Consider the following 27,117-nt stretch of genomic DNA (forward strand, 5'->3'; position numbering starts at 1 on the left):
TTCTGTTTTCATGGTCTTCGGATTCCCCGACCAACATCCAAGAACATTCCATTGGAACAGCCATGAATGGAATCTGGCGTACTGAAAGGTCTCGAATGTTGCCACCATCTTGCCCAGTAGTTTCAAGCAATGACATACTGATGGACCGGGTGACTGTAAGATGGTCCAGACTAGTTGACAAATGTCTCTGGCTTTTGCTTCTGGGAGAAACACCTGATGTAGATGTGTGTCCAGAATAACTCCCAAGAACTGAAGCCTCTGAGTAGGGCACAGCTGAGACTTTTGCAGATTTAGAATCCACCCATGGCTCTGCAGAAAATGAATTGCCGCTGACAGATTTTCCTGCAGCTTCTCTGCTGACTCTGCTTTGAACAACAGGTCATCCAGATACGGGATGATTACAGTTCCCCGAAGCCTGAGTGCAGCTGCCATGACCGCCATAATTTTTGTGAACACCCTCAGGGCTGTTGCCAGTCCAAAGGGGAGAGCCCGAAATTGCAGATGTAGATTCCCTATTGCAAAACAGAGCAAAGACTGATGTTCTTCGCATATAGGTAAGTGCAAATAGGCGTCTTGAATATCCATGGAAGCTAGGAATTCTCCTGGCTCCAAGCTCAGAAGCACTGTTCTCAAGGATTCCATCCTGAAGTGATCCACCCACAAGTGCTGGTTTAGAGACTTCAAGTTCAGAATTGGTCTGAACGAGTGATCCAGTTTGGGGACCAAGAAAAGAATGGAGTAAAACCCCTTCTTCCTTTCCCCCCGCGGTACTGGGACCACCATGCCCTTTTCCAGGAGAGACTTTGCCGCACCCAATAGGGCCTTTCTTAAGCTCTCAGGGTAAAGGTGTAGGGAGGTACCCCCTTCAGGTTGATCCTGTATCCCTGGGAAACCACATTGAGAACCCAGGGATCCTGGCCTGTTAAGGCCCAAACGTCCCGGTATTCCAAAAGGCGACCCCCCACTCTGAATCCAGACCAGGAAGCCTCCGGCCCCTTATGCGGAAGGCTTCTCCTCACCCTTCGCAGCCTGCTTTTTTGCAAAGGCACCAAAACGGGACTTGGGAGTTTTACCTTTCCCAGCAACAAAACTTACTCTACCAGCCTGCCCTCTGGAGGATGCACCCCCTCTAAAGGAGGGACGAAAGGACAGGCGAAAAGCAGCAAACCTAGAAGATCCTTGTTTCGCTGCTGGACTAGGTAGAAAAGTACTCTTTCCACCCGTCGCCTGTTTAATGAGGGATTCCAATACCGAACCAAAAAGCAACTCCCCTTTAAAGGCCAAAGCTTCCAGAGACTTCTTGGATTCGTTGTCAGCATTCCATGCCTTAAGCCACAAAGCCCTTCTGGCCGTTACTGAAATGACTGACACCTTGGAAGCCATCTTGACTCCCTCTTCACCAGCCTCACAGGTGTATACAGCTACCGTCTTTAATTTCTCTGCCAAAGCAAATGCTTCTGAATCTGGCTGAAGCAGTGAACACAGATTGTTTGCCCAAGCTATCATGGCCTTGGAGACCAAGGCTGAAGCAATAACCGGTCTAAGTGTAAAACCAACACCTTCAAACACTGCCTTTAAGCAACCCTCTAACTTTTTATCCACAGGGTCCTTAAATGCAGCGCCCCCTTGCACAGGCAAAGTAGTGGCTTTTGACTGCCTTGCCACCGGGGCATCTACCAGTGGGACTCCCCCACAACTTCACGTGCTCTTCAGGCAATGGGTACAGACTCAAATACCTTTTGGGCATAAGCAGTCTTTTATCAGACGTTTTCAACGCCCCTCCCAGTAATTCCTGCATGCCTTCATCAGAAGGCAAAGTAACTGCGTCCCTGCGCTGCCTTTTAAACACACCCTGCTGCGGAGCCTTATCCGCTTCAGAAAAATGTAAAGCCTGCTTAACAGCCATAATTAAATCATCCACTTCTGGGACAGAGGCTGTCTTCTGTATGACCCTCTGTGAACACCGGGGATGGCGTCACCTCAGAAGAAACAAATCCCTCTGTCTGCAGAAAGAATCCTCTCCTTCCAGCTCCGCACAGTGAGAGTGAAAGGGTGCCAAAGCAGAGTGAGGGAAGAGACCAAAGTCCCTGATACAGCGGGAAGGGAGGCTCTTTAGTGCATTTTTCCCCCTGTGAGCCGCTCCCACTGCATGTTTCTTCTCTTCCCTGTGTCTCCCCTTCACTGGGGACCACATGGAATCTCCCAGCAGTGCTGAGCTCCTGTAATAGGCTGCAACCTCTGCAGAGTTCAGCCTGCAAACCCTTTCAAGATGGCAGCTGCCATTGCGGGGTGCCCATTACCCATGATCCCCCCTATGGAGGGAGCTGGCTCCGGGGTCCCCCAGGGTCCAGGAAACCTCTCTAGTGAGGAGGTTTTAGCGCTGTGCTGAGAGACCAGACAGCATCTCTCAGTACAAAGGGAGCTCACAGGACACGCTTCTGTCAGCCCCTGCTGCGCTGTCAGTGTGAGGAAACCTCATCTGGATTTTACGGAGAACACACACATTTCAAAGTACAGTATATATATATTCACACAGTGCAGCTGTCAGTATTCAGTCTGCCACCCTTCTCCTTAGCTTCAGCTCCTGTCTCCATAACTCCTGTCTATCTCTGCCACCCTCTCTTTGCACTTTCTCCAACTTCTACATGTTTCCTCCTGTTTCTCTATATTCTTGCCCAGTATCTGCCCCCACACACACACCCCTCTCTCTGCCTAGCATCTGTCCCACCCACTCTCTCTGCTAAAAATATGCCTCCCTCTCTCTGCCTCATCCACTCTCTGCCCAGAATCTATATCCCCTCACTGTGCCCAGAATCTGTCGACCCCTCTCTCATGCTCTACCTATCAACTACCCCCTTTCTTTCTCTACCCGGCATCTGTCCTCCCCCTCCCTCTGTCCGGCATCTGCATTGCTACTGTTAATAGCTAGCAATAACTTTAAATATGATAGATTGTGGCTAAAGCTATACACCATATACAGTATATACTGTATATCACAGACTGAGAAAAATGTAAAGATTACTTACGCATATCTCCAAAAGTTCCTTTGGTAACATTGGTGGCCTTTACGACAGTTACCACCAATCTATGTGAATACTGATATTCAACCTATGGGAAAAAATACTGGGTTAATAAATTACTACTACAAACTAATAACTAGAAATAAATTAGATAAGACACAGTTTTTGGAATATCAATAAGGTCACAGATGTTACTGAGTGTGATGTATAATTCATAATATGTGTCTGCTCTAGCATCACATGGTGTGCTCGTGGATGGGACCTTGAAATGGCACCCAGCAGGTGCATGGGTGCACTCATTATTCACTGACACATTTTAAAAGATCACAGGTGGAGCTAACTATTTCATCTGTGATTCTGTGTGGAAACCTGATAAAACGTGCACTTGAGATTGAGAACCAATTGTCGACCTAGACATTGTCTACCATTTAGCCCGGAACCATGCATATTATATGGAGGCATGTTGTTTTAATTGTCCATCATTGGCAGGAAAGGGAGAGGTTAATGAGGACCATGCAAGGGCATGTACACTCCTCTGACCTGCAGTCACTGCATATGGCAGGGACAGACATCCTACATGGTAATATTTTAGATTTTAGCTACTTCAAGTTGCACTGTATTAGAAAACTGTAAAATTGCTTCCACCTACTGCAGCACATATTTTGCTTGCAAGCTTACAATCTATTAAAATTACACACCGAATTAAAGGCTACTAGTTTTTGCCAGTCCTTCACTAGATATGAATATGAATTAAATCTTCATTTCATTTTCAACATGGTCATTGCTATGCTTTTTATTTAACCTTTCCTGTCTCAGCTCGGCAAATACTCCCAAAGCAATTCCGTCTTGTAAGCACCTAGAGCAGGCATGTCCAATCTGTGGCCCTCCAGCTGTTGTGAAACTACACATCCCAGCATGCCTTGCCATAGTTTTAGCATTCCCTAATAGCAAAACTGTGGCAAGGCATGATGGGACTTGTAGTTTCACAACAGCTAGAGGGCCATAGTTTGGACGGGAAGCGGTCATCTATTAGAATGAACTTAGGTCTACAGTCATTAGGTCGACCCCACTAGGTCGACTGGCAGGAAGGTCGACCTGACTTAAGGTCGACATGGGCCAAGGTCGACATGACTTAAGGTCGAATTTGCATAAAGGTCGACATGAGGAAGGTCGACTGGTCATAAGGTCGACATGGGTTTTTCACTGTTTTTTGAGCCGACATGTGCCGACAGGCGGTATTTCATGCCCTACCATCCACTAGGGTGTGGTGGGAGAATAAAATAGTGTGCCGAGCGCAGCGAGGCACCGTGCCCGAAGCATCGCGAGCGAAGCGAGGGTCCGATTCTCATTGCCAACTGTGTCCATGTCGACTGTGTCGACATTCGGATCAAAAAACAGTGAAAAACCCATGTCGACCTTATGACCAGTCGACCTTCCTCATGTCGACCTTTATGCAAATTCGACCTTAAGTCATGTCGACCTTGGCCCATGTCGACCTTAAGTCAGGTCGACCTTCCTGCCAGTCGACCTAGTGGGGTCGACCTAATGACTGTAGACCTAAGTTCATTCTGACAGATGTCCCGATTCCGTTTGGACATGCCTGGCCTAGAGAATTTCTATAATGTGCATCAAGAAACATTTGTCACAAACTCCATTTTTACAATCTTTAACTTAATAGTGTCCCTCATTTACATTTCATTTGTTATTCATGTGCAGCTCACATAAGTAAAATTAAACATGCTACTTGAGTGGACAGAGTAACACCTTGCGTAGCACCAACATAGCCCTTTTTCACAAATACAGATGCATTCTGTCTAGATGATTAGATTCACCTTCTATTTGCCTTTGTAAGAAACTTCCCCTTTTTAAACATACAATAGGATTTAACAAATTTAGAGTAACACATTTTGCATAATTCCTGACTTAATAAACACATTAGCTTTGCTGTATGAAGAGTACATTGTCAAACATGCAAATCATGAAAATATTCTATGCACCTTGTGACAAGGAATCATATACACTGGATAAGATTACATATTGGTCTTTATTTTGTAGCAGGTAAACAGCTTACCAGGAAATCAGCATAAGCAAGGCAGGTTACAGCATCGCAGCATACAGGTGTCACAGCATAGTTCAAACTCTTCAGAAAGCTCCAGTGGTCCATACCATAGCCCACACCCCGGCCTATCACTTGGGCAGCTATTCCACCATCAAGAGCAATGACCCTCTGCCCTGGAAACCCTTATATCAGGGCAGAGGGTCAGCCTAATCCGAATCAGGGATTTATTATGTGTTTACTGTGCTATGTTTGAGTGGCTCCGTATGGTAAAATAGGTTTTTAGTAAAAATATGGGAGTGCTCCTATTTTTTTTTTTTTACTAAAAACCAATCCTGATCATATCAGTTTCCATGCTGCTACTCCAAAACCTGGACCGGATGCTCCACATTATTTTCATGTGGAGGTATGCTGTTCCTGACACAGCCACAATGTTAATATTTGTAACAATTTTTAATAGCAAACAGATGTAGTATGTTCCTATAACAATGAGAAATATGAACAATTTAATCCCTTAAATGTAGGTAAATATTCTTTATGATCGACCTGGTACAAAACAAATTATGTACTAAAAAGGCAACTAATAAAAAGATGTGCAGGAGAGACTGATTCATTGTATTCATTGTATGCTGAGTATTAAGGCCCAAACACACTAGGCAAAATTGTTCACAGTATCTTCTAGTGTGGACAATCAATATCGCACTCCTGCTCGTCATTAATGATGATTGATATCTACCAAACATACAGGTCAAATTGACAATATAGCCAAATGACCGGCATGTTGAAACTTGGGGCCTGATTCTGGTTAACTTGCAGAAGCAAACTCCTTCTTTAATGGACAAAACCATGTGCACTGCAGGGTGGGGGCAGATGTAACATGTGTAGAGAGAGCATAGGGCACCGAAACCATGGGTTCTCCGGGGCCCGAGCACCCACGGAAAGTGAGGAGCACCCACGGCACAGGCCACGGCAGTGGGGTCCCAGCAGCAGATATGCTGTCAGCAGTGGGGGTCCCTGCGGAGGATGGGAACTAGTAGCGGTATTAATGCCGCTGCTAGTTCCCATCTTCCGAAGGGACCCTGCTGCTGACGAAATATCCGCTGCTGGGACCCCGCTGCGGTGCTGCCAGGATCCCCCCGATGGTGAGCAGTGGGTGAGTCCCGGGGGGGGGGGGGGTTGATAGTCTGTGGGAGCACCCACCGGGAAAATCGGAAATTACCGCCCCTGAAGGAAAGTTACATTTGGGCGAGTCTCTTTGTTTCTGTGCCGCTATATTTGCCATATTACTGGCTGTATTAAAACGATTGGGCCAGAAGATTTTGTTACTGGCATTCTTTTTGGTTTTTGGTTTTGTTTTTTTATGTTTTGATGCGAGGGACAGCTAAAACTCTCTCTTTGGTTTGTAATAATTGTTGGTGATTATAGCCACTTTCAAAGAATTTATCTATCATTTTGTCTAACTGGTACACAATGACATAACTGGTTTTGATAAACTTGCTCTTAAAACGATTTTAGTACTCCAAATTGGTCTGCATTAAATGTACTGGCTGCGTAACATGTAGCTACATGTGGACTGTGGATATCATTAAACACCTCAACAATAAAAAATGTTTCCATTAAACACTGTGTCACTTGCTCCACCAAGTCTGTTGTCTATGTAATTGTTTGCCCTTGTGGCAAATATTACATAGGCAAAACTGATTGCCAGTTCAAGACACGGATAGCGCAACATAGCCAGGCCATTGGTGCAGTACATAAGAGTGCCAGTGAGCAGCCTGTGGCTAGGCACTATGCAGCCATGGGCCATTCTCCAACTGCATTTAAACGTAAAATTAAAGATAGTATACATCCATTAGAGTTGGGAACAGATCCAAGTTGCTTCTCCAGAGAGAGGCAAAATTAGAAACATTGGGTGAGATTTAATAGGATGACAGATTCAGAAAGTGAGAGATCTGGTAAGAAATCCCCAGTTTTTTTTAAAGCGGCAATCATTTACACTTCAAAATCAAACTGGTTTTGCAGTGTAAATGATTGTTGCTTTAAAAAAACTGGAGATTTCTTACCAGATCTCTCACTTTCTGAATCTCTCATCCTATTAAATCTCACCCATTGAGTCCACGAGGGCTCAATGAATCGTTAGGTTTAAACTGTTTTTTTTTTTTTTATACTCTCTGTCTGCTTGATGCTGCTGTTATATATGCAACATTATCTATACATTGTATACATCTTTGATGTTCAATGTAAAATATGTGTCTGTGCCAAACTGACACATTTTTTTCATATGGTGATGGGCGCACAATTGGCGACGTCAGTCTAAGGTGCCGGAATAGGTGTGTGGCAGAATGGCCACGTGGGTCACTCAGACGCTGTTGGTGAAGGTATCATCCACATAAATAATGATTGCTTTTGTATTATTTTGTTGCCCTGATGAAAATGATAACCTCAGGATCAGGAACTATTGATTTAGTGAGTGCCAAATCCCACTGTGCTATATATATCTATATATATATATATATATCTATATATATATATATATATATATATATATATATATATTACGTTTTACTGTTTGTAATAAACATTTTCAATTTTAATGTGTTATTGGTGAAACACATCGAAGCGCACCTCTACACCTTTCACATATATATATATATATATATATATATATATATATATGTTTCCTGTTCAGACCGGCACTCTCCCCTAGGTGCTGCAACTGGCGTAGGTGCCTTATGCATACATGGATAGGGTGCAATGTCAAACAGTCAGCGGCACTCCACGGCTTGATAAGTGCAAAAAGGTTTATTCCAACGTTTCGGGGGCGTGTTCCCCCCGTTCTCAAGGATACAGTGCAACAAATGTAATGCAAACAAGACGGTTTACATACCCAAATACAAATGCATACTCAAGGTGTCTCAGCAGGGATCCGGCTGCCCGGCGTCTGCCCGTGCTTCCTGTGATTCCAGAAGTGGGTGGGTGGAGAATGTAGCGCTGACGCGTGTAGTTCTATAGAGCCGCGTCTCTCTGGCTTGTTGCCAGGATACCGTTGCCAGAGTGATGGTTCTGGCTGGGGGTGTAGAGTGGACGTGCCAGACTCACTGCTCGTTTCGCTGAGACACTGTTGACAAAAACATAAATAAATACAGTGTCAAAAAGTGTATAGTACTGTGCAATATACGACTGTTATCAGTTAACAGATATAGAAGCAGCATCAGACCTGCTGACGCTGTGTGTTAAAAGGGAGTGATACTGCTATTGTGCAGTAGCACCAATTAGTAGTGATAATGGTGACAGGTTCCATGAGGACCAGTGTCTTCCTGCTGGATTAATAATTAGGATAACACGGAATGGGGCACTAAGTGGAACAGGTGGGATGTGTTACGGACCCAACACTGTAGAAATATTAGAAATGATATTATGTAACATTAAATAACTGTAGCTATTAGAACCCAAAGACCATCATAATTGGTCCCTCCATTTGTACCCAAAGACATTCATGTTTAGTCTCTCGTTAAGCCCTTTGGGTTTACAGGTGTCAAGTATAAAAATCCATTTAGCCTCTCGTTTTTACAAAGTTCCCGCTCTGTCGCCTCCTCGTATCGATGCTGGTATTTGATCAATTGCCATGTACTTCAGGTCAGATAGCTTATGTCCTTTATCCACAAAGTGTTTTGCTAGCAGTTGATCTGCTGGTTTGCCCGTCAATGCGTTCTTAATAGTTGATCGGTGCATGGCCATACGCTCTCTCATGGTCCGGGTGGTTTTGCCCACGTATAATAACTGGCATCGACATGTTGCCAGATACACTATGTGGGTGGACATGCAATTTAGAACATGCTTGATTTTATATGATTTGATTTTGGCAGAATTTTGGAAGGAACTGCCTACGATCATGTATGTACATGTGACGCATTTGGGGCATCTATAACAGCCGTTGGGCTTACTCAAGAAGTGTGTCCTGGTGGTTTCACTAGAGAAGTTAGAAATGTCCGTATGGACTACGTAGTCCTTTATATTTCTGCCCTTCCGGAACACTGTCATAGGTTTTCCATCTGTGAGGTCTGTAAGCGCTTTATCAGTCGATACAATTGGCCATAGTGCTCTGTTGGCCCTATTCAAGATTCGGCTTGAGGTGGTGAAGTTGGTCACCCATGGCATGATGTTTTTTTCTTGTCTTTGTTTGGTGCCCAATAGTTGTGACCTGGGTATCTGCATTATTTCACTTTTAATGTTTACTAAGTCCTTACAGTCATACCCTCTCTCGCAGAATCTTTTGATCGTTTTATCAAGTTCTTCCGATAATTTGTTGGTATCGCTGGTTATTCGTGCAAAACCACCCGGACCATGAGAGTGCATATGGCCATGCACCGATCAACAATTAAGAACGCATTGACGGGCAAACCAGCAGATCAACCGCTAGCAAAACACTTTGTGGATAAAGGACATAAGCTATCTGACCTGAAGTACATGGTAATTGATCAAATACCAGCATCGATACGAGGAGGCGACAGAGCGGGAACTTTGTTAAAACGAGAGGCTAAATGGATTTTTACACTTGTCACCTGTAAACCCAAAGGGCTTAACTAGAGACTAAACATGAATGTCTTTGGGTACAAATGGAGAGACCAATTATGATGGTCTTTGGGTTCTAATAGCTACAGTTATTTAATGTTACATAATATAATTTCTAATATTTCTACAGTGTTGGGTCCGTAACACATCCCACCTGTTCCACTTAGTGCCCCATTCCGTGTTATCCTAAGTATTAATCCAGCAGGAGGACACTGGTCCTCATGGAACCTGTCACCCTTATCACTATTAATTGGTGCTACTGCACAATAGCAGTATCACTCCCATTTAACACACAGCGTCAGCAGGTCTGATGCTGCTTCTATATCTGTTAACTGATAACAGTCGTATATTGCTCAGTACTATACACTTTTTGACACAGTATTTATTTATGTTTTTGTCAACAGCGTCTCAGCGAAACGAACGGTGAGCCCGGCGCGTCCACTCTCCACCCCCAGCCAGAATCATCACTCTGGCAACGGTATCCTGGCAACAAGCCAGAGAGACGCGGCTCTATTGAACTACACGCGTCAGCGCTACATTCTCCACCCACCCACTTCCGGAATCACAGGAAGCACGGGCAGACGGATCCCCGCTGAGACACCGTGAGTATGCATTTGTATTTGGGTATTTAAACCGTCTTGTATTACATTTGTTGCACTGTATCCTTGAGGACGGGGGGAACACGCCCCGAAACGTTGGAATAAACCTTTTTGTACTTATCAAGCCGTGGAGTGCCGCTGCCTGTTTGACATTGCACTATATATATATATATATATATATATATATATACACACACACATACACACATATACAGTATATACTATACATACACACACATACAAACAGACACAGCATACAGGAATAAGAGTGTACCTACTATTATATATTGGTAGGGATCAATAGATGACATTATGAAGTTGCAATCACAGCTTTAATTCCTCCTGAAGCAGTACAGGTATTCCAATCCTAAATAAATATCTGAAAAAAAAATAGAAAAAAAAAAGAAAAGCTATGTGAACAATTCAAAAATAAGTACAGATAACCATTATAGAACATATGTGAACACTTTCATGACTGTGAAAACAGATAACGTAAATAACATCTGATCTCTATGAGAACTAATGGGACCCACACACATAGCAATTTAGGGGCATTTAGCATGCAATCTCACTAGATCACAGGTTGTGCCCAAATGTGCCATAACCCAGAGTTACTGAACATGCCACATCTCCCAAATACCCGAGCGCCTGAATACCTCAGCACCCGAGCAGCTGATTACCCGAACTCCCTCAAACAACCTCTTAACCTTCTCGTCATCACCAAAACATGGCTCTCCTCCTCTGACTCCACCTTTCCTGCTACCCTTCTCTATGGGGGCTTTACCTTCACTCACTCGGTTAGGCCTAACGACCACCAAGGTGGCAGAGAGGGCATTCTTCTATCTCCGAACTACACATTTTGCAACAACCCACTCAAACCCTCCCACACTTTCTCCAACTTTGCGGCCCACTGTATCCTCCTCTTCTACTCTATTCACCTCCATGTGGTGGTCACCTACTGCCCCCCCCCCCCCCCACATTCCTTAACAATTCAATTTTTCTGCTTGACTTCCCCACTTCCTCTCCTCTGATCTCCTCTTCATGATCCTCAGAGGCTTTAACATTCCTATCGACATTATTAACCCAGTATCCACTAATCTTCTTGGCCTCTCCTTCTCCTTTGCCTTTTCTCAGTGGACCCCTTCCTTCACATGGGGTCCCCCAGGGTTTTCACTTAGGACCCCTTCATTTCTTTCAGTAAGCATCTTCCCTGGGTGCCTTTAAAAGCTTTTCTGGCCTTCAATACCGCCTCTATGCCAACAAATTGCAACCATACCTCTTGTCTCCTGACCTTATCCCCTCTATCCTCTCTCAGGTACGCAGCTGTTTTTTTTACATCTCCTCCTGGATGTTTGAATGCTCTCTGAAGTTCAACACAGACAAAATTTAACACACCATCTTTCCTCCATCCAGAGTTCTACCCCTCCCCCCACACATACCTCCATCACTGTTGCCAACACCATCATTTCCACCAGTCAAACTCTGCTGGTTGGGTGTCACTCTGTCCTCCTACCTCTCCTTTGCCTCCCACGTCTAATCCCTGGCTCAATCCTGTCAGTTTCAGCTACGCAACTTTGCTTGCATCATTCTCTCCCAGAGTGTGACTAAACATATTATTCACTCACTGGTCATCTCAAGTCTCCATTAATTTGTCTCAACAGTGGCCTCCCGTGCTACCAGCTGGCTCTTCTTCAGTCTAGACTTATCTTTTTCTCCAACCACTCCACTTCTGCCAAGCCCCTTAGAGAAATATGCACTGGCTCCCATTCCCCAACAGAATACTCTTCAAACTCCTCACCCTCACATATAAGGCCCTCTCAGTCTGAAAATCACTGGCCGAAAAATCGCTCAGTGCATACACCAGAGGTTCATAAACCTTTTTGAATCACAGCACCCTAGAACATCAAAATGTTTTCAAGGGACCCCTAGGTCACATGTTTATTATTGAGTACATTGTGTTTATATATCACAATTATTTGGTGAGGGACAAGGTTTGCTTCTGTTTATCTACATATGTTATGATTGGCAGCCACTACTTGTTACATTACCCATAAATAATATGAATTGATCTTGGTCCACCAACCCAAGTTACCCTTGCAAGTGTCCTGAGGCACTTCAGGGTGCCTATGCACACAGTTTGGGAACCACTGGCATACACACGGAGCGATATTCGCCTAGGCCAGCGATTTTCACTGACAGGTAACCACTTTCCACTTTTGGGGCTGGGTACATTTTGCCCGTTAAAAAATCGGGCAGGATGCAGCGCCCTGCTAAAACAGCCTAGCAGGAACAATAAGGGGTAACTTTGCTAAGATTCTAATGAAGATGGGATGTTGCCCATAGCAAACAATTAGATTCTACTTCTTATTTATTTAGCACCTTTTAGGAGATAATAGATATCATCTAAATCCATGGGCAACATTCCCTTTCCAATAAGACTAACATCTTGATAAATTTACCCCTAAGAATCTGCAATAAATCACACAGAAGAACCCTTGTGTGCATAATCTGCCTGGGCGTTTCAGTAATTAGTGTCTTACACCCATGCACTGACTGAAGTGCAGTGTGTATGCTAAGCAGACTTTGCAGACCAGAAACTTGGCAAAGCCACATATCCTGACCTGCAGGATACTGGTAGATGCAATGGACTATTTACACCAGAATTGGAGCAGCTGAGATGGGTCCTCTGCCTACATATGACAGTCTCTCTCACACACACACACACACACACACACACACTGGCTGTTATACCCTGCGGGGCAGATGCCAAACATGACCTTGTCTCAGCTCACCCCTGTTTTTCTGCACCGAATCAATCACTCTATCCCTCCCATGAGTGCTTAATGGAAAAACACAAAATATACAATTTGATTGCTGGTGGGAGGCAGATCCCGAGGAGCCATGGGACTTGGGCTTCTTGCTTGTGGATAATCCATCTGAGTTATATATATGATGAGAAAGAGTATCGTCCAACTAGCACATTACAAAATGATCACAATGCATGGACTTGATTGCTTACGAGAAAGTGTTACAATTAATATCTCCTCCCATTGTAGATGACAATGTAGTTTCAATTCAGTGACTTTTAAAATCCGTTAAAAATTACTGCATCGTCTACTCCCTTTTACGGTCCACTACTCCACCATTGCAAGGTTTTTTTACTTAGGGGTATTCAATGTGGGATTCCGACTGTCGGAACATCCTAACAGTCGGAATCCCGGGTCATTTTCAGCCAGCTCACCTACAACTTGAGTGTCAAAAAGTGGGCATGTCGACGAAAAAAGGCCACGGATTGCCGAGAAACTGCCCTGAACTCGACAATCCACGGCCAGTTCCTACTAAACAGATCCAACTTGTTTTAAAGTCCGAACTGTTTTGTCAAAAATCACCTTCAATGCTGTCAGAAATGGCAGCATTAAATAGGCTGCGGCCGCTTTATCCCCTGTCAGAAATAGCGGCTGACATTAAATACCCCCCCTTACTCTTTTAAAAAAACTGGATCACTTTATTGTAATCTGATAAATTGTTATCTTTTTACTGTTACTGTACTTTGTCATGTTCATCAAATTTTATTGTGTGTGACTCATTCAATATATTGTGTTAAAAAAAAATACATTGTTTCTTTAGCCAATAAATATTGTAATTTTACCTATAGCTACAACTGTCCTGCATGACACCGTAGGGTTAACTTAGGACAAGTTAAGTTATAGCTCTTTTTCATAGGTTTGCATAAAATAATAACAGGGTAAATATACAAAGAGTTGAGCTGAATTATTAAATAGCAGTTTTCTTTGAAAAACTGTGGTCTACTTGGCTTTTATATAGGAGACAACTAAAGTTGGCTGCTAGGGTTTGTTGCTTAACTAAATGCCCATACACACTTAACGACGTCCCCCGCCGCCGATATTATCGGTGCCAGGGACCAGCATCAGATAGTGCATACACGCTGATGGGCGGCAGGGGGAGCGATGGCTGTGCTGCCACATTGGTGTCATTAAAGATGACCTCCCTCATCTGGATATTCTTGGACGAGGGAGGGGGTTGTTAACAATGCACAGGAGTGTGCATCATGAAGACAGGGAGTGTACACACTAGGTGATATTATTCACAATATCACTCAGAAAGTCCTTTCTGAGTGATATTGTGACCAATGTCGTCTAGTGCAGTGGTTCCCAAACTTTTTAGAATCACGGTGCCCCTGAGTATCAGAATTTTTTCACAGCACCCCTAGTGTAAAAGTGTCTCATTGATAAAATCATAAAAATTATTCAATTGAGTAAATTGTGTTTATATCTCATCCCTAGTGTCAGTTATGTGATAATGGACAGGATTCACTTCTGTTTGTCCACATTTTGCCTATTACATTAGTCATAATTTTTTATGGTCATGGATCACCAAGCCAGTGCACCCCTGCAAGTCTCCCAAGGCACCCCAGGGTGCCACGGTACACAGTTTGGGAACCACTGGTCTAGTGTGTATGGGCCTTAAGAAGCAATCATGTGGTATTGAAAACAAGTACAGTAGATATTACTAATTGCTTTGGGGCTCAACTCCATATGGATGTAAGTCATTTTATGACACGCCTGATTTTGCAGGTCATGTCCGCGCTTCTAGGTGTCATCTTCACAACCTCCCTGAAATACTTTAAATCAAGCTTTTCCAGGTGCGATTATAATAAGGGTGGTAGGAGCAATAGCCTAAGGGCCACAACTGCTTTATTCCTTAGTAACAGTGCAAGATTATACTCGCACAAGTCTTACTGCATACAGGAGAGGAAAGCTGAGAAGAATAGGAGAAATAGAACTCATGTCTCAGTAGACTATTTGTCAGAAGATACTGCTACATTTTATACAAATACTTAACATTTTGAATAGGTGTTTCTATCAAAAAGAGATATAGGTTTCTATGTGATATCTACAAGTTACATACATACTGTCTGTACACATACACAAATATGCCATTACCAAATAGCATTTATAGTAGAGACATTACTCAGAGGAGGCCAATTACAATATAAGGGGTGTACACACGGTGCGATTATTTTTCTATTCAATACCAATTCAATCAGGATGGAATCGTACAGCGCAGTGTACACTTTAGATTTAGACTATATAGTACAGGGGGGGGGGGGGGGGGGGTTTGTTCTCTTTTTTGCATTTTTTTCCCTTTTTTTCCCTACCCTATCTCTTTCCAGGGGATGTCTTAAGGCCATTTATATGATAACATTTAATAGGTACACAAGCAAAAGAAGTGAGAGTTCATTTAAAAATACGTACCTAAAAGAAACCCAGATGGTGAAGATCTATTCATTGAAAGTTAAGGGGTTAAATTCCCCTAACAAACGAAGAATGGCCTTAACAGAGTTTCACAGACATAGGGCTGATATAGTGATGTTACAAGAGACACACTTCCATGTCAGTTCCCCCCCTATATTTCGGGATCATAGATATATAAAGGGATATTTCTCCAACGGCACTTTTAAAAGGAATGGGGTAGCTACTTTGTTCTACACTTCGGTCGCCTTTACCTTACATGCATCATTAGAGGATAAAAGTGACCGGTACTTAATTTTAGTGAGGCAAATAGACACAAAATGGGTTACCTTGGTTTCACTGTACACACCCAATAAGAAACAAGTGCCCTTCCTTAGACAGTTGTGTATGAAAATACAGAGCACGATAAGGGGGGGGGCTCGTTATGATGGGGGATTTTAACTTTGGGTGGAGCCAAATATAGACAAATTGAGTAACCCTAAAAAGGGCCACACGTAGCTTTTCACTCACTTATGGCGGAATTTGACTTATTCGATGTTCGGAGAGTAATGTATCCCACAGGATGGGAATATACGTATCACTCCTTGGTCCATAATACATACTCTCGTATAGACCTACTGGTAACAGATCATGCCCTAAATATACTGCCGATCACGTGGTCGGACCACGCACCATTAGTATGGACATGGAATATCACTAAACTATATACATCTATCCATCCATGGAGGCTCTCTCCACACCTTCTGAAAGATGTAATAGCAAACTCCCACATAGAGGAAAGCATTAAGTCATACTATGCAACAAACTCGCCGGGAGACACATCTATAACAACATATTGGTGTGCTTTCAAAGCTAACACTAAGCGCTGCTAAGTGGGTATTGTTTCATGAGTAATGACTGCTTAATCACAATGACACTGGACACATTACTTTAAAATATCAAATTTTTAAATATCAAACACATTTATAAGTAAAAATAAAAATACATACAAAAAGAATTAAGGTTTTGTAACCCTATCTAAAAATACAAATGCATATATACTTCACAGAAAAAAGTGCATATAAAAATATATAGTAGTATATGACGCGGTCTCCAAAAATCAATTACAATTCTTCATTGGGTGAATATTCACACAATGTGGTTTAGTAGAACCTGTTAGAATAGATTCACTTATTATGGGCGAATATATATTATAAGGAGATTTCCAAAAGTGATGTACACTGACAGGAGGTGCTGTTAGCACAATAGATCGGTGTGTAGTTCGGCAGCTGTGTCGTATGGCTGTCCACAGCCTATGTCATCTATCTGAGCTAGGCAGTGTGAGAGAGCTGTGAGGACAGCGGGCGGGGCGCCTCTCCAGCTCTGCCTCTAGTATAAATGGCTTTGATGATGGGCATTGGGTAATGTTGTGAATGTGTTGGCGCTAACTCGCTAAGAGCGCTTAACTTGAGAGCAGAGAAAGACTGAGCTGGGTGCGCCGCTAGGTACATACAAAACAGCGGACACCCGGCAAACAATACATAAACCGCTGGACCGCCAGGGCATTTAGTGCAAACGTGATCATGCGGATGGACCTAGACATAAATTACAAAGCGGCACTAGGCACCCTGCCCCCCCCCCCAGCCCAGGCCGCCACTGGACGCAGGGAAGGAAGGTCAGAGGTCTCACTCTCAGGCCGCCCTGCAGGAGTATTTTAGAAATGTGTTCTTCTGCCGCCGCTGCGATCATGGGGGTCGGGGACCGCGCTGCGCTGGCCTGACAGGAAGGGGAGATGGCTGGTCGGGCTGCCGGCGGCCACGTTCTGCTTCCTCCCTCCCTGTAAAAAATCTGGTCGCCGGGTATTTGTCGTGCCCTGTTACTCATATTAAACTTCCATCAGTATCTGCAGAACAGCTAGCGGAATTGAATTCCCCATGGACGTTAACTGAAATAATGAGGATAGTGGAATATCTCACAAAGGGGAAGGCACCAGGACCAGATGGACTGATTAATGATTTTTATGTGACATTTAAAGATCTAGTGTCACCAAAATTACTCAAACTATACCATTCAGCCACCGATCAAGGTGCATTGCGCATGTGCGATCACCTCACACGTACGAACGCGGCGTGAGTTCCGTGCAGAAAATGATTGTACGGAACCATCCGATCAGGGGGTGGAGAGGGGCGTGAAGGGCTCATTAACATATGCATACCCATGAAAACGCTGGGCGACAATCGGAGGATGGGGGAGGTTCCCACAGATGGAGGAGGTGTTCACATGAAACATCCACTCACAGTCCCTTCACTCTGCATCTTACCACATTCGGACGGAGTGAGCGATCCGTATGGTAGGCAGGGCTAACACTCGGTTCCTGTCCGAAATACGCATCCGTCCAATTCAACTAGAATAAGGGCCATGGTACAAATATGTTACAGAAGGTGAGGGGAAAAGAGATATATAAAATCAGAAATAGAACGACTGAAATTTATGATATTAGGCCCAAATGAACTGGAGGCAGATGGTTAGAAAACGAGGTAACATAGAAAAATATCAAAGGCTAAATGATATACGTATCAGAGGTGAAATATGTACCCCTGGAATGTATTCCCTTTCCCTTTGTCATTTTTTCCCTTTTCTTTCCAATGTTATTTTTCTTCCATTTTTCTTTTTTGTTTGTCTTGCACTTCTTGGATATCTTATTTATTTATATATCAATGAATGATTTAGTAATAAGCACTGACACAATGCTGACTGACTACGCTAACTGTGTAAGCTCCGGTTAGGCGCAAGCGTACACACAGTCGCAGACACAAGCTGACTATGCTGGCTGCGGAAACACAATGCTGACCATCCATAGAGAGCTGAACCAACCCACTGCTGCAAACCCCCCCTGCCCCCCCACCACTTCCCTACTTTCCCGGGTTTTCCTTTTCAGTGGAAAAAGGAGTCAATACGGGAAAAACCCAAGAAAACAGGGCAGTGGAATTGGGGCCATGGGAAGGCGATCCACCACATACTTAGTGTTCACTCCAGGATTTTTTTAGGGCAGAGTGCTGCCAACCGAATGGGCACACCACCACCGCTAAATGGGCACCCCCCACGATTACATGCTTCTTAGCGGCAGAGGGCACCTGGAATAGATGACAGCCACTGTAACAGACCTCGGCGGTGTGTCAGCACCTCAGAAACCTATGACTACATTGCATAACTGCTCACCATGAGTAAAGTGTCCATTTAATAATCAGAACTGATGTCTATGGGGCTGGCCATCTCATCCTCTTGCTGCTGTGCTGTTCCCTCCAGCTCCACATCTCCCATTGCAGTCCCCTGACTGGTGGATGCTGCAGCTACGCATCACATATATATATATATATTTATTTTTTAGGTGATTCATCGCACCCTACGGGCGCTCTTCACACCGTCGTTAGGAGCTAGGCCCCCTTCATTTATGAACGTTTGTATTGTGAGAAATATGGTTAGAATTGCATGAAAGATGGCCTGTATTGCAACTTGAGTTATAGGTGAAATGTGCTAAATAGAGAGCATATCATTTGGAAGGGAGTGTGTATTGTATTGTTTTGTTTAATTAAAAAGCGGTTACAGAGGTACATTGATAGTGTGGATGGTACAGTGACATTTGTTGGTGTGGGGGGGGTGCATGTTGTTTAGGTGTGTGTGTGCAATAGTATAGTAGGTGTTTTTGAGTCAGCGACTCCCCACTGGCAGATGTCACGACACAGGAAAACAGGAGGCTGGGTAGTGATAGGGGTGTGTGGGCATAAGGGGGACTAAAGAGGAGGGTGGGGGACACTGTGCAGCTTCTGCCAGTGGGTGAGGGTCCAGCGTGGCAGCACAGGAGTACAGGACGGTGGCCCTGAGTCAGTGTCTCCTCCTACTGGGTGGGAGTTGGGGTGCATGAGAGCAGGAGGCTGAGCTATGAGACATGATAAGGGTATGTGGGCAACACAGCGTCAGCGACTCCCCAGTGGTGGAAGTTACGGTTTAGGAGAGCAGGAAGCTGGGTAGTGATAGGGGTGTGTGGGCATACGGGGGACTAAAGAGGAGGGTGGGGGACACTGTGCAGCGTCTGCCAGTGGGTGAGGGTCCAGCATGGCAGCACAGGAGTACAGGACGGTGCCCCTGAGTCAGTGTCTCCTCCTACTGGGTGGGAGTTAGGGTGCATGAGAGCACAAGGCTGGGTGGTAAAGCATGATAGGGGAATGTGGGCAACAGGGTGAGCGGGTCCCCACTGGCGGAAGTTACAGGGAAGGAGAACAGGAGGCAGGGCAGTGATAGAGGTGTGTTGGAGTGTGAAGATTCCTATGGAGGGAGTGCAGCGCTAATGAATACAGGTGAGTTGATACCTGGGGGCCCTATATATACTGCATGATATGCTCAGGTCAGTTGTCACCCCTCTTGATAAAGGTGCAGAGGCACCGAAACGGCCGTCGAGGAGACGCTGCCACATCTTGCTGAGAATGCTAAGTATTGCCTCATTTATGCCTGCTAGTGTTTGATTTGATTTTTTTCTGACATGATCATGGCTGATAGTTTTTTTGTCTTTAGACAATAAACATGTATTGATTTTTTCCTTCATTTGGACTGGTGCTGGTTACTCCAAGGTGTTTGGAAATATATATATATATTATTACTGTATACAGAAACATAGAAATTGATGGCAGATAAGAACCACTTGGCCCATCTAGTCTGCCTCTTTTTTAAACATGTTACCTCAAACCATAGTTGATCCTTATTTTTTGTAAGGATATCAATATGCCTATTCCAAGCATGTTTAAATTGTGCTACTGTATTTGCCTCTACCACCTCTGATGGGAGGCTATTTCACTTATCTACTACTCTTTCTGCGAAGTGATTCTTCCTCAAATTTCCCCTGAATCTTCCTCCCTCTAGTGTCAGTGCATGTCCCCATGTTCTGTTGCTCCTCTTCCTGTGAAGAATGTCTCCCACCTGTACCTTGTTAAAACCCTTGATATATTTGAAAGTTTCTATCATGTCCCCCCTTTCCCTTCTCTGCTCCAAAGTATACATCTTATACATCAAAGTATAAGATCTTTTAGTTTTTCCTGGTAGGTTTTGTGACGTAGGCCATTCACCATTTTAGTTGCCCTTCTTTGTACAATCTCTTATGTATTTATATCCTTCTGGAGATATGGCCTCCAGAACTGAACACAGTACTCTAGATGAGGTTGTACCAATGACCTATACAGTGGCATTATTACTTCTTTCTTTCTACTGCTGATACCTCTCCCTATGCAACCAAGCATCTGACACAAGCTGACTACGCTGACTACGCATCTGACACAAGCTGACTACGCTGACTGATCACAGCGTGGTGATTCAATAATCTAGAATCCTAAAATGAAGAACAAGTGCGCTGTGACAGCCCGGCACAGAGCTTATGCCATCTATGATGTGCGAGCGTGGTGGGGTGCAGCTGAGGGAGCTTACAAGTGTTCAGCAGTGAATCAGCATTGCAAGGAGATACAGGGGTGATAAGACACACGGATATTGGATCTTACTCTGGTCCACACTGAGCACTGGAAATTTTGCAGCGATGCGTGTGGTTTTAACACCACCTGCTGCTTGTACAGCTGCCCCCCTATCCGCCCTTGCTTGCCAAGTTCCCCAAATGGCTGTGAATGGATGTTTTGCATAAACATCCATTCACAGCCTTGGGTGAGGTGACCAAATCAATGATTTGGAACGTATACACAAAGCGTTAGCTTTGAATCTTCCCTGTACTGGAACAGAGCGGGCAGTTGACATCCGGTGATGTCAACTGCCTACCCCCGTCAGCCGTGTCACTGCCTAATTTTGATGGGAATGCCCAGCGTTTTCATGGGAATACCGCCTTCCACAACTGTTCAGCAGAAAATACATGACATGCTGCCCATGATGGACCAACAGACCTGCTGGAATGTGCCGAAATGTAATGTGCAAAGGTAGAGCAGCCTTCTCATAAGCGTGAGCAATGACTAGTCGAATCCAGCGAACTATAGTCTGCTTGTGAGCTGGCCACACACCTTTGTGAAACCCATTGAGGACAAACAGAGAACCAGAAAGTCTAATAGCTTCAGTGGGAGTGACACAGATATGAAGAGCCCACACCACGTCCAGAGATTTCTCTTTGGAAGTCAGGTTGGAAGAGTTAAAGGCTGGAACCACAATTTCCTGATTTATGTGGAAGTTGGATACAACCTTGGACAAATGAGAAGGTTTCGTATGCTGGACAGCTCTGTCCTGGTGAAACACTAAAAACAGAGAGCGGCAGGATAATGCCCCTAAATCCGATACCCTTCTGGCAGAGGCAATTGCTAGAAGGAAAACCACCTTAGCCGTCATCTATTATGACTCTACAGATGTTAAAGACTCAAAAAGAGGTTCAGAAAGCACCGCCAGCACTACCGAGAGATCCTAAGGAGCAGTCTGAGGCGTGTATGGACCCGAAGTACCCCCAGAGTATGCACATCAGACAAAGACACAATTTGTCTATGAAAGCACACAGATTAAGCAAACACCTGCACTCTCAGTGAAGCCAGGCGCAAACCTATATTCAAGCCACGTTGCAGAAAGGACAGAACTCTTGTGAGTTACACCAAGAGAAGTGTGCCATACCTTATAATAGACCTGTGCTGATGCCGGCTTTGGAGCCTGAATCATAGTTTTGGCCACTTTGTCTGAGAAACCCTTGTTTCTTAGGACGGCTGTCTCAAGAGCCACGCCATCAAAGCCAGCCGGTCCAGACCTGGATGCACAAAAGGGCCATGAAGGAGAAGTTCCTGTTGTAGAGGCGGCCGAAACGGTGAAGCCACGGACAGTCATAGAAGATCTGAAAACCAGTGCCTTCTGGGCTATGATGGTGCAACCAGAATTAGACTTCCCAGTCTTGTTTCAGTTTCCTGAGTACTCGTTGAAGTATTTGCAATGTGTAATTAAACTGCGCTTATGGTTAAAAATGGAAAGCAGCTCTTATTGTTGTATAGAAAGATTTTTATATGTTAATGATAGAGCGCTAAATGTTAAGGGGCGAGTGACACCTGAAAAGTAAAAGTTAGATAAAATGTTAACTCTCCTTCTGGAGAAATTGTGGAGAGGTGGCCCATGCTGTCCCTACCTTACCCTAACCGAAAGAGGCAGCGGTATTCTTCAGCAAGGTGCTGTCCACTTGCAGTTGGTAACCTCCGATCAGCTTCGGTCCAGGGACATGGCTTGGTGACGTCAGCGGCTAGCGTACGGGTCTGTTGGGGCGGCAGTGGGGTGGCTTGTTCTCTCCTTAAGTTCTAAACACGTTTCATGCCTCGCTGGGCACTTTGTCAAGATATTCTGGTTTGGAATGGAGCCTTTATTTATACTAAAAATATTCAGTAAGTTTGTTTGAATCCATCACTTCTGGATTTGGTTAAAATGCGGGAAGCACATGCTTTATCTCTCTTTGAGCTTTTCTATAGAGTATTTGAGAAAAGTTTTCTTTGAAAAAGATTTTTTTTAATAAAAAATGTATTTAATAAAAATTTATAAAATGAATACAGATTAGGTGTCACTCGATGTTTTATTTGTTTGATGGGATATTTTATTTAATTATGTCATGTTTAGGGAAAGAGGTATTTAATTATGAATTCAGGGGTGGAAGGAAAGTATTTATTTAAAGCGAAATGCTTTCCTCTAAATAAATCCTTGCCTTTTTTTCCCCTGAATTCATAATTAAATACCTTTCCCTAAACATGACATGATTAAATAAAATGTCCCATAAAACAAATATAACATCGAGTGACACCTAATCTGTATTCATTTTATACATTTTTATTAAATTAAAAAAAATGTACATTTTTTTTTTTCAAAGAAAACTTTCCTCAAATACTCTATAGAGAAGATCAAAGAGAGTTCAAGCATGTGCTTACAGCTTTTTAACCAAATCCGGAAGTGATGGAATCAAACACACTTCCTGAATATTTTTTGTATGAATAAAGATCCCATTGCATACCAGAATATCCTTGACAAAGTGCCAAGGTGAGGCATGAAATGCATTGGATACTTAAGGAGAGAACAAGCCGCCCCGCTGCCGGACCAACAGACCCATACGCTAGCCGCTGACATCATCAAGCCACGTCCCGGGACCGAAGCCGATCAGAGGTTACGATCTGCAAGCGGACATCACCTTGCTAAAGAATACCGCTGCTTCTTTTGGTTAGGGAAAGGTAGGGACAGCACAGGCCACCTCTCCACAATTTCTCCAAAAGGAGTGTAAACATTTTAACTAACTTTTACTTTTCAGGTGTCACTCGCCCCTTAACATTTAGCGCTCTATCATTAACCCATAAAAACTCATTGAAGTATAGTGACACTGCAGAAAAAGCATATCAAAGATGAAATATCCATGCTAGAGGATCCCTGGACCTGGATCCGAACAGAGAGATACCTTGTGGTTGTGACGAGATGCCATTAGATCCACGCCTGGCTCTCCTCATCTCTCGACTATCAACCGAAACACTTTGGATTTAGAGACCACTCCCCTGGGTGCACGTCTTGGTGACTTAGAAACTCCGCCTCCCAATTCAATACTCTTGGAAGGAACACCACTGAGATGGCTGGTACATGACACTCAGCCCACTGAAGGATTTTTGTTACCTCCTTCATGACTCCTATGCTTCTATTACCACCCTGGCAATTTATGTATGCCACTGTGGTTAAGTTGTCCAATTGGACTTGGACTGGTCTGCCCTGTAGCAGACTCTGAGACAACTACAATGCGATGAAGACCGCTCTCCAAAATGTTTATGGACAGGCTCCTGCCGAGGTCCACCTTCCTTGCAAGGCGTCTGTAGTGAGGAGGACCCATTGTGGAATTCAGAAAGGTCGCCCTACCGTGAGGTGAGCTTCGTTGAGCCACCTGGCTAGAGAGGACCACACTATTTAGATACATGGTGTGAGACCAGTGGTGTTGAGGTCTATCATCCCTTCATTTTAGGATCAGCTTCTGCAGGGGGTGAGAGTTAAATTGCACCCACTCGACCATGTCGAATGTAGACACCATGAGGCCTAGAAGCTGCATTGAATGGTGAACCATGAGCCTGTGCAGTTGACGAAACCGATGGATCCAGTCCTGCAGCAGACAACACTTGTTTAATGGCAGTTGATGCTGAGCCTGAGAGCCCAAAAGAGCCCACAGATGTAACATACTTCTGGAGGGGACCAGAGCTGACTTCTTTCAATTTATCAACCACGCATGTCTTTGTAGAAAGGTAACTGTGGTTTGAAGATGTCAGAGAAGCACTTCCTGAGAGCTGGCAAGTAATAGGAGGTAGTCCAGGTAGGGGGTCAGTCGTGTGTCATGGCATCGTAAGGAAGCAGTCATGACTGCCATTATTTTTTGTGGAAATCCAGGGAGCCATGGCCAACCCAAAGGTAAGGGTTTGGAACGGATAGTTTTGTCCCAGTTAGGCAAACCGGAGTAACTGATGGAGCAATGGGAACATGAAGATATGCATCCTGAATATCGAGGAATACCATGTTGTTCCCTGGTTCCATTGTTAACATGATCATATGCAAGGTGTCCATGCGGAACTGGGATACTTTCGCAAACTTATTCAGAAACTTTAAGATCAAGATGGGTCTGTAGGACCCGTGTAGTTTGGGTACCAAAACCAGGGTTGAGTAGCACCCTTGGCCTCGCTGATGTTGAGGAACTGGTACAATCACCCTTGATTGGAGGAGAGATTCCACAACCAGTTTTAGAAAAGCCATCTTGTGTGGATCTTTTGGGAGGCTTGTAGGTAAGAATTGTTGTGGGGGCACAACGTACCCATGGGTCACCACTTCTTGCACCCAGGTATGGGAGGTCATTTTAATCCATTCCTGCATGAAAGAGAAGGCTAATAAAACTGGGTACACATCTATACAATCCCTGTTTTCTTCCGACCGTTCGACCGACCGTAGACCCGTCAGACCGTCCACAAACAACAGCCGATACGCACGTACACACCTGTACAATTTTGCTTGCGACGTCCGATGTACTCCCGTCCAAACAGTCGCAAGATTGTACCACCATACACACTGTCTCCATTTGGGCTATTGACTCGTCATATGTGAACAAAATTATCATAATAGGCTGGGTTAGGGCATAGCAAACCACTATATACGCGCAGGGCAGGCGACAGGGGGGTCAAAGGGAACACCTGTACCAGGCCTCAAGCTTGTGACGGGCCCCAAGGTTCTGAGGTGCTCAGGGGCTGTAAGCATAGCTGCCGCAGTGCAGTGCCTAGCAATGGTTTATAAAAGCCCCCCCTGGTTCCTGTAAGGGAACTTACTCGGACCCTCCTCCGGTATTACTGGATATTAATTATGTTTCTTTTGTAATAATTAAAAAACACATTCAATATGCAGAATACTAAAAATGTTTTTCTCAAGGGGGCAGGGTTAGGAGGGCCCGCAGAGATATCATTGTACCGGGCCCCAAGATTTCTGTTGCTGGCCCTGTATACGCAAAATTAGTCAGCCGACAGGGTGAATGAACTTCTATATAGACGGGTTATGCGTCTAAATTTTAGTCACCCTTTTACCCGTTAAAAAAAATGAAGAGCTGGGGCTGGTATAAAAAAAAATCAGGAAACCCGACAAATAGGGCTTCGCTGATTTTTTTAAACCAGCCCCAGGCTCCAGGTCCGGGCTGGTTCCCAAAATACGAGGGACAAAATGACTAGGGGTCCCCCGTATTTTAAGATCAAGCCCCAGGCCAAACCAGCCAGCAGGGTTATGCCACAGCTGGGAGGAGACTTTTTATATAAGTCCCCCCGGCAAAAGCATTCAGCCCTCTAACCAGTCAGCCTGGCCAGGGGTCCTGGGGAAGTGGGGACCCCCCAATAAAGCCCCCCCCCCTCCAGGACTTACCTGACCAGGCTGAAGCCTGGTGCTGTCCCCAGTGACCCTGTGCGGTGGTCACCGGGCTGATTGAAGTGTAAAAAAAATATAGAATAAAAACTATTGTCTTTTACTGTGGAAATCCCCCGCATGATGGGACTTGGAGAACCACAAGTCCCAGCATGCGTGGCATTAAAGGGCCCGCTGGCACTTGTAGTTCCACAGGAAAAAAATAGTCAAATAAACACACTGACACACACTGAAAATAAAACTTTAATACATCCAAAGCCAATACATACTGATACTTACCTATCTTGAGCCCGTCGGTAGGTCCCTGGGTCCGGTCCGGTGCCTTGGTTCCGGGGCTGGTCCGGGGTACGGGGCTGAAGAGTGTGGGGTCCGGGATCCGATGAAATCCCTGGGGGACCTGTGGAAGGAAATCCTACTCACCCAGGTCCTCTGGCGAAGATCCCGTCATCTTCTCTGTCTCTGCCGTAGTCAGCCGCCAGAGTGAGATATATATATATATATATATATATATATATATATATATATATATATATATATATATATATATATATATATATATACACACACACAATCCACAATAGCTTTGCTCAAACAGGGGCATCACACACCCTGAGGACGAGCCAGGAGGCTCGAAACAATTGTTGGATTGTAACACTTGCAATAAAGCACTGTTTGAAAGGATCTCCGTGTGACGCCCCTACTTGAGCAAA

General features: G+C 44.4%; 1 protein-coding gene across 3 annotated transcripts in view; it reads right to left on the reverse strand.

Annotated features, from left to right (window-relative positions):
• Nucleotides 1-27,117, reverse strand: part of PLA2G4A (phospholipase A2 group IVA) — a 234,620-nt gene that overhangs the window by 177,037 nt on the left and 30,466 nt on the right. For all 3 annotated transcript variants that reach the window (XM_083156746.1, XM_083156745.1, XM_083156747.1), the window contains 2 exons: nucleotides 10,526-10,626; nucleotides 3,027-3,108 (listed from right to left, as the gene is read on the reverse strand). In XM_083156746.1, the coding sequence (XP_083012872.1) occupies nucleotides 3,027-3,108; nucleotides 10,526-10,558 (115 nt within the window). In that variant the 5' untranslated portion in view covers nucleotides 10,559-10,626. The remainder of the gene's footprint in view (nucleotides 1-3,026; nucleotides 3,109-10,525; nucleotides 10,627-27,117) is intronic.

This window comes from Crinia signifera, chromosome 8, assembly GCF_055691185.1.
Source record: "Crinia signifera chromosome 8, ASM5569118v1, whole genome shotgun sequence".
NCBI lineage: Eukaryota > Metazoa > Chordata > Amphibia > Anura > Myobatrachidae > Crinia > Crinia signifera.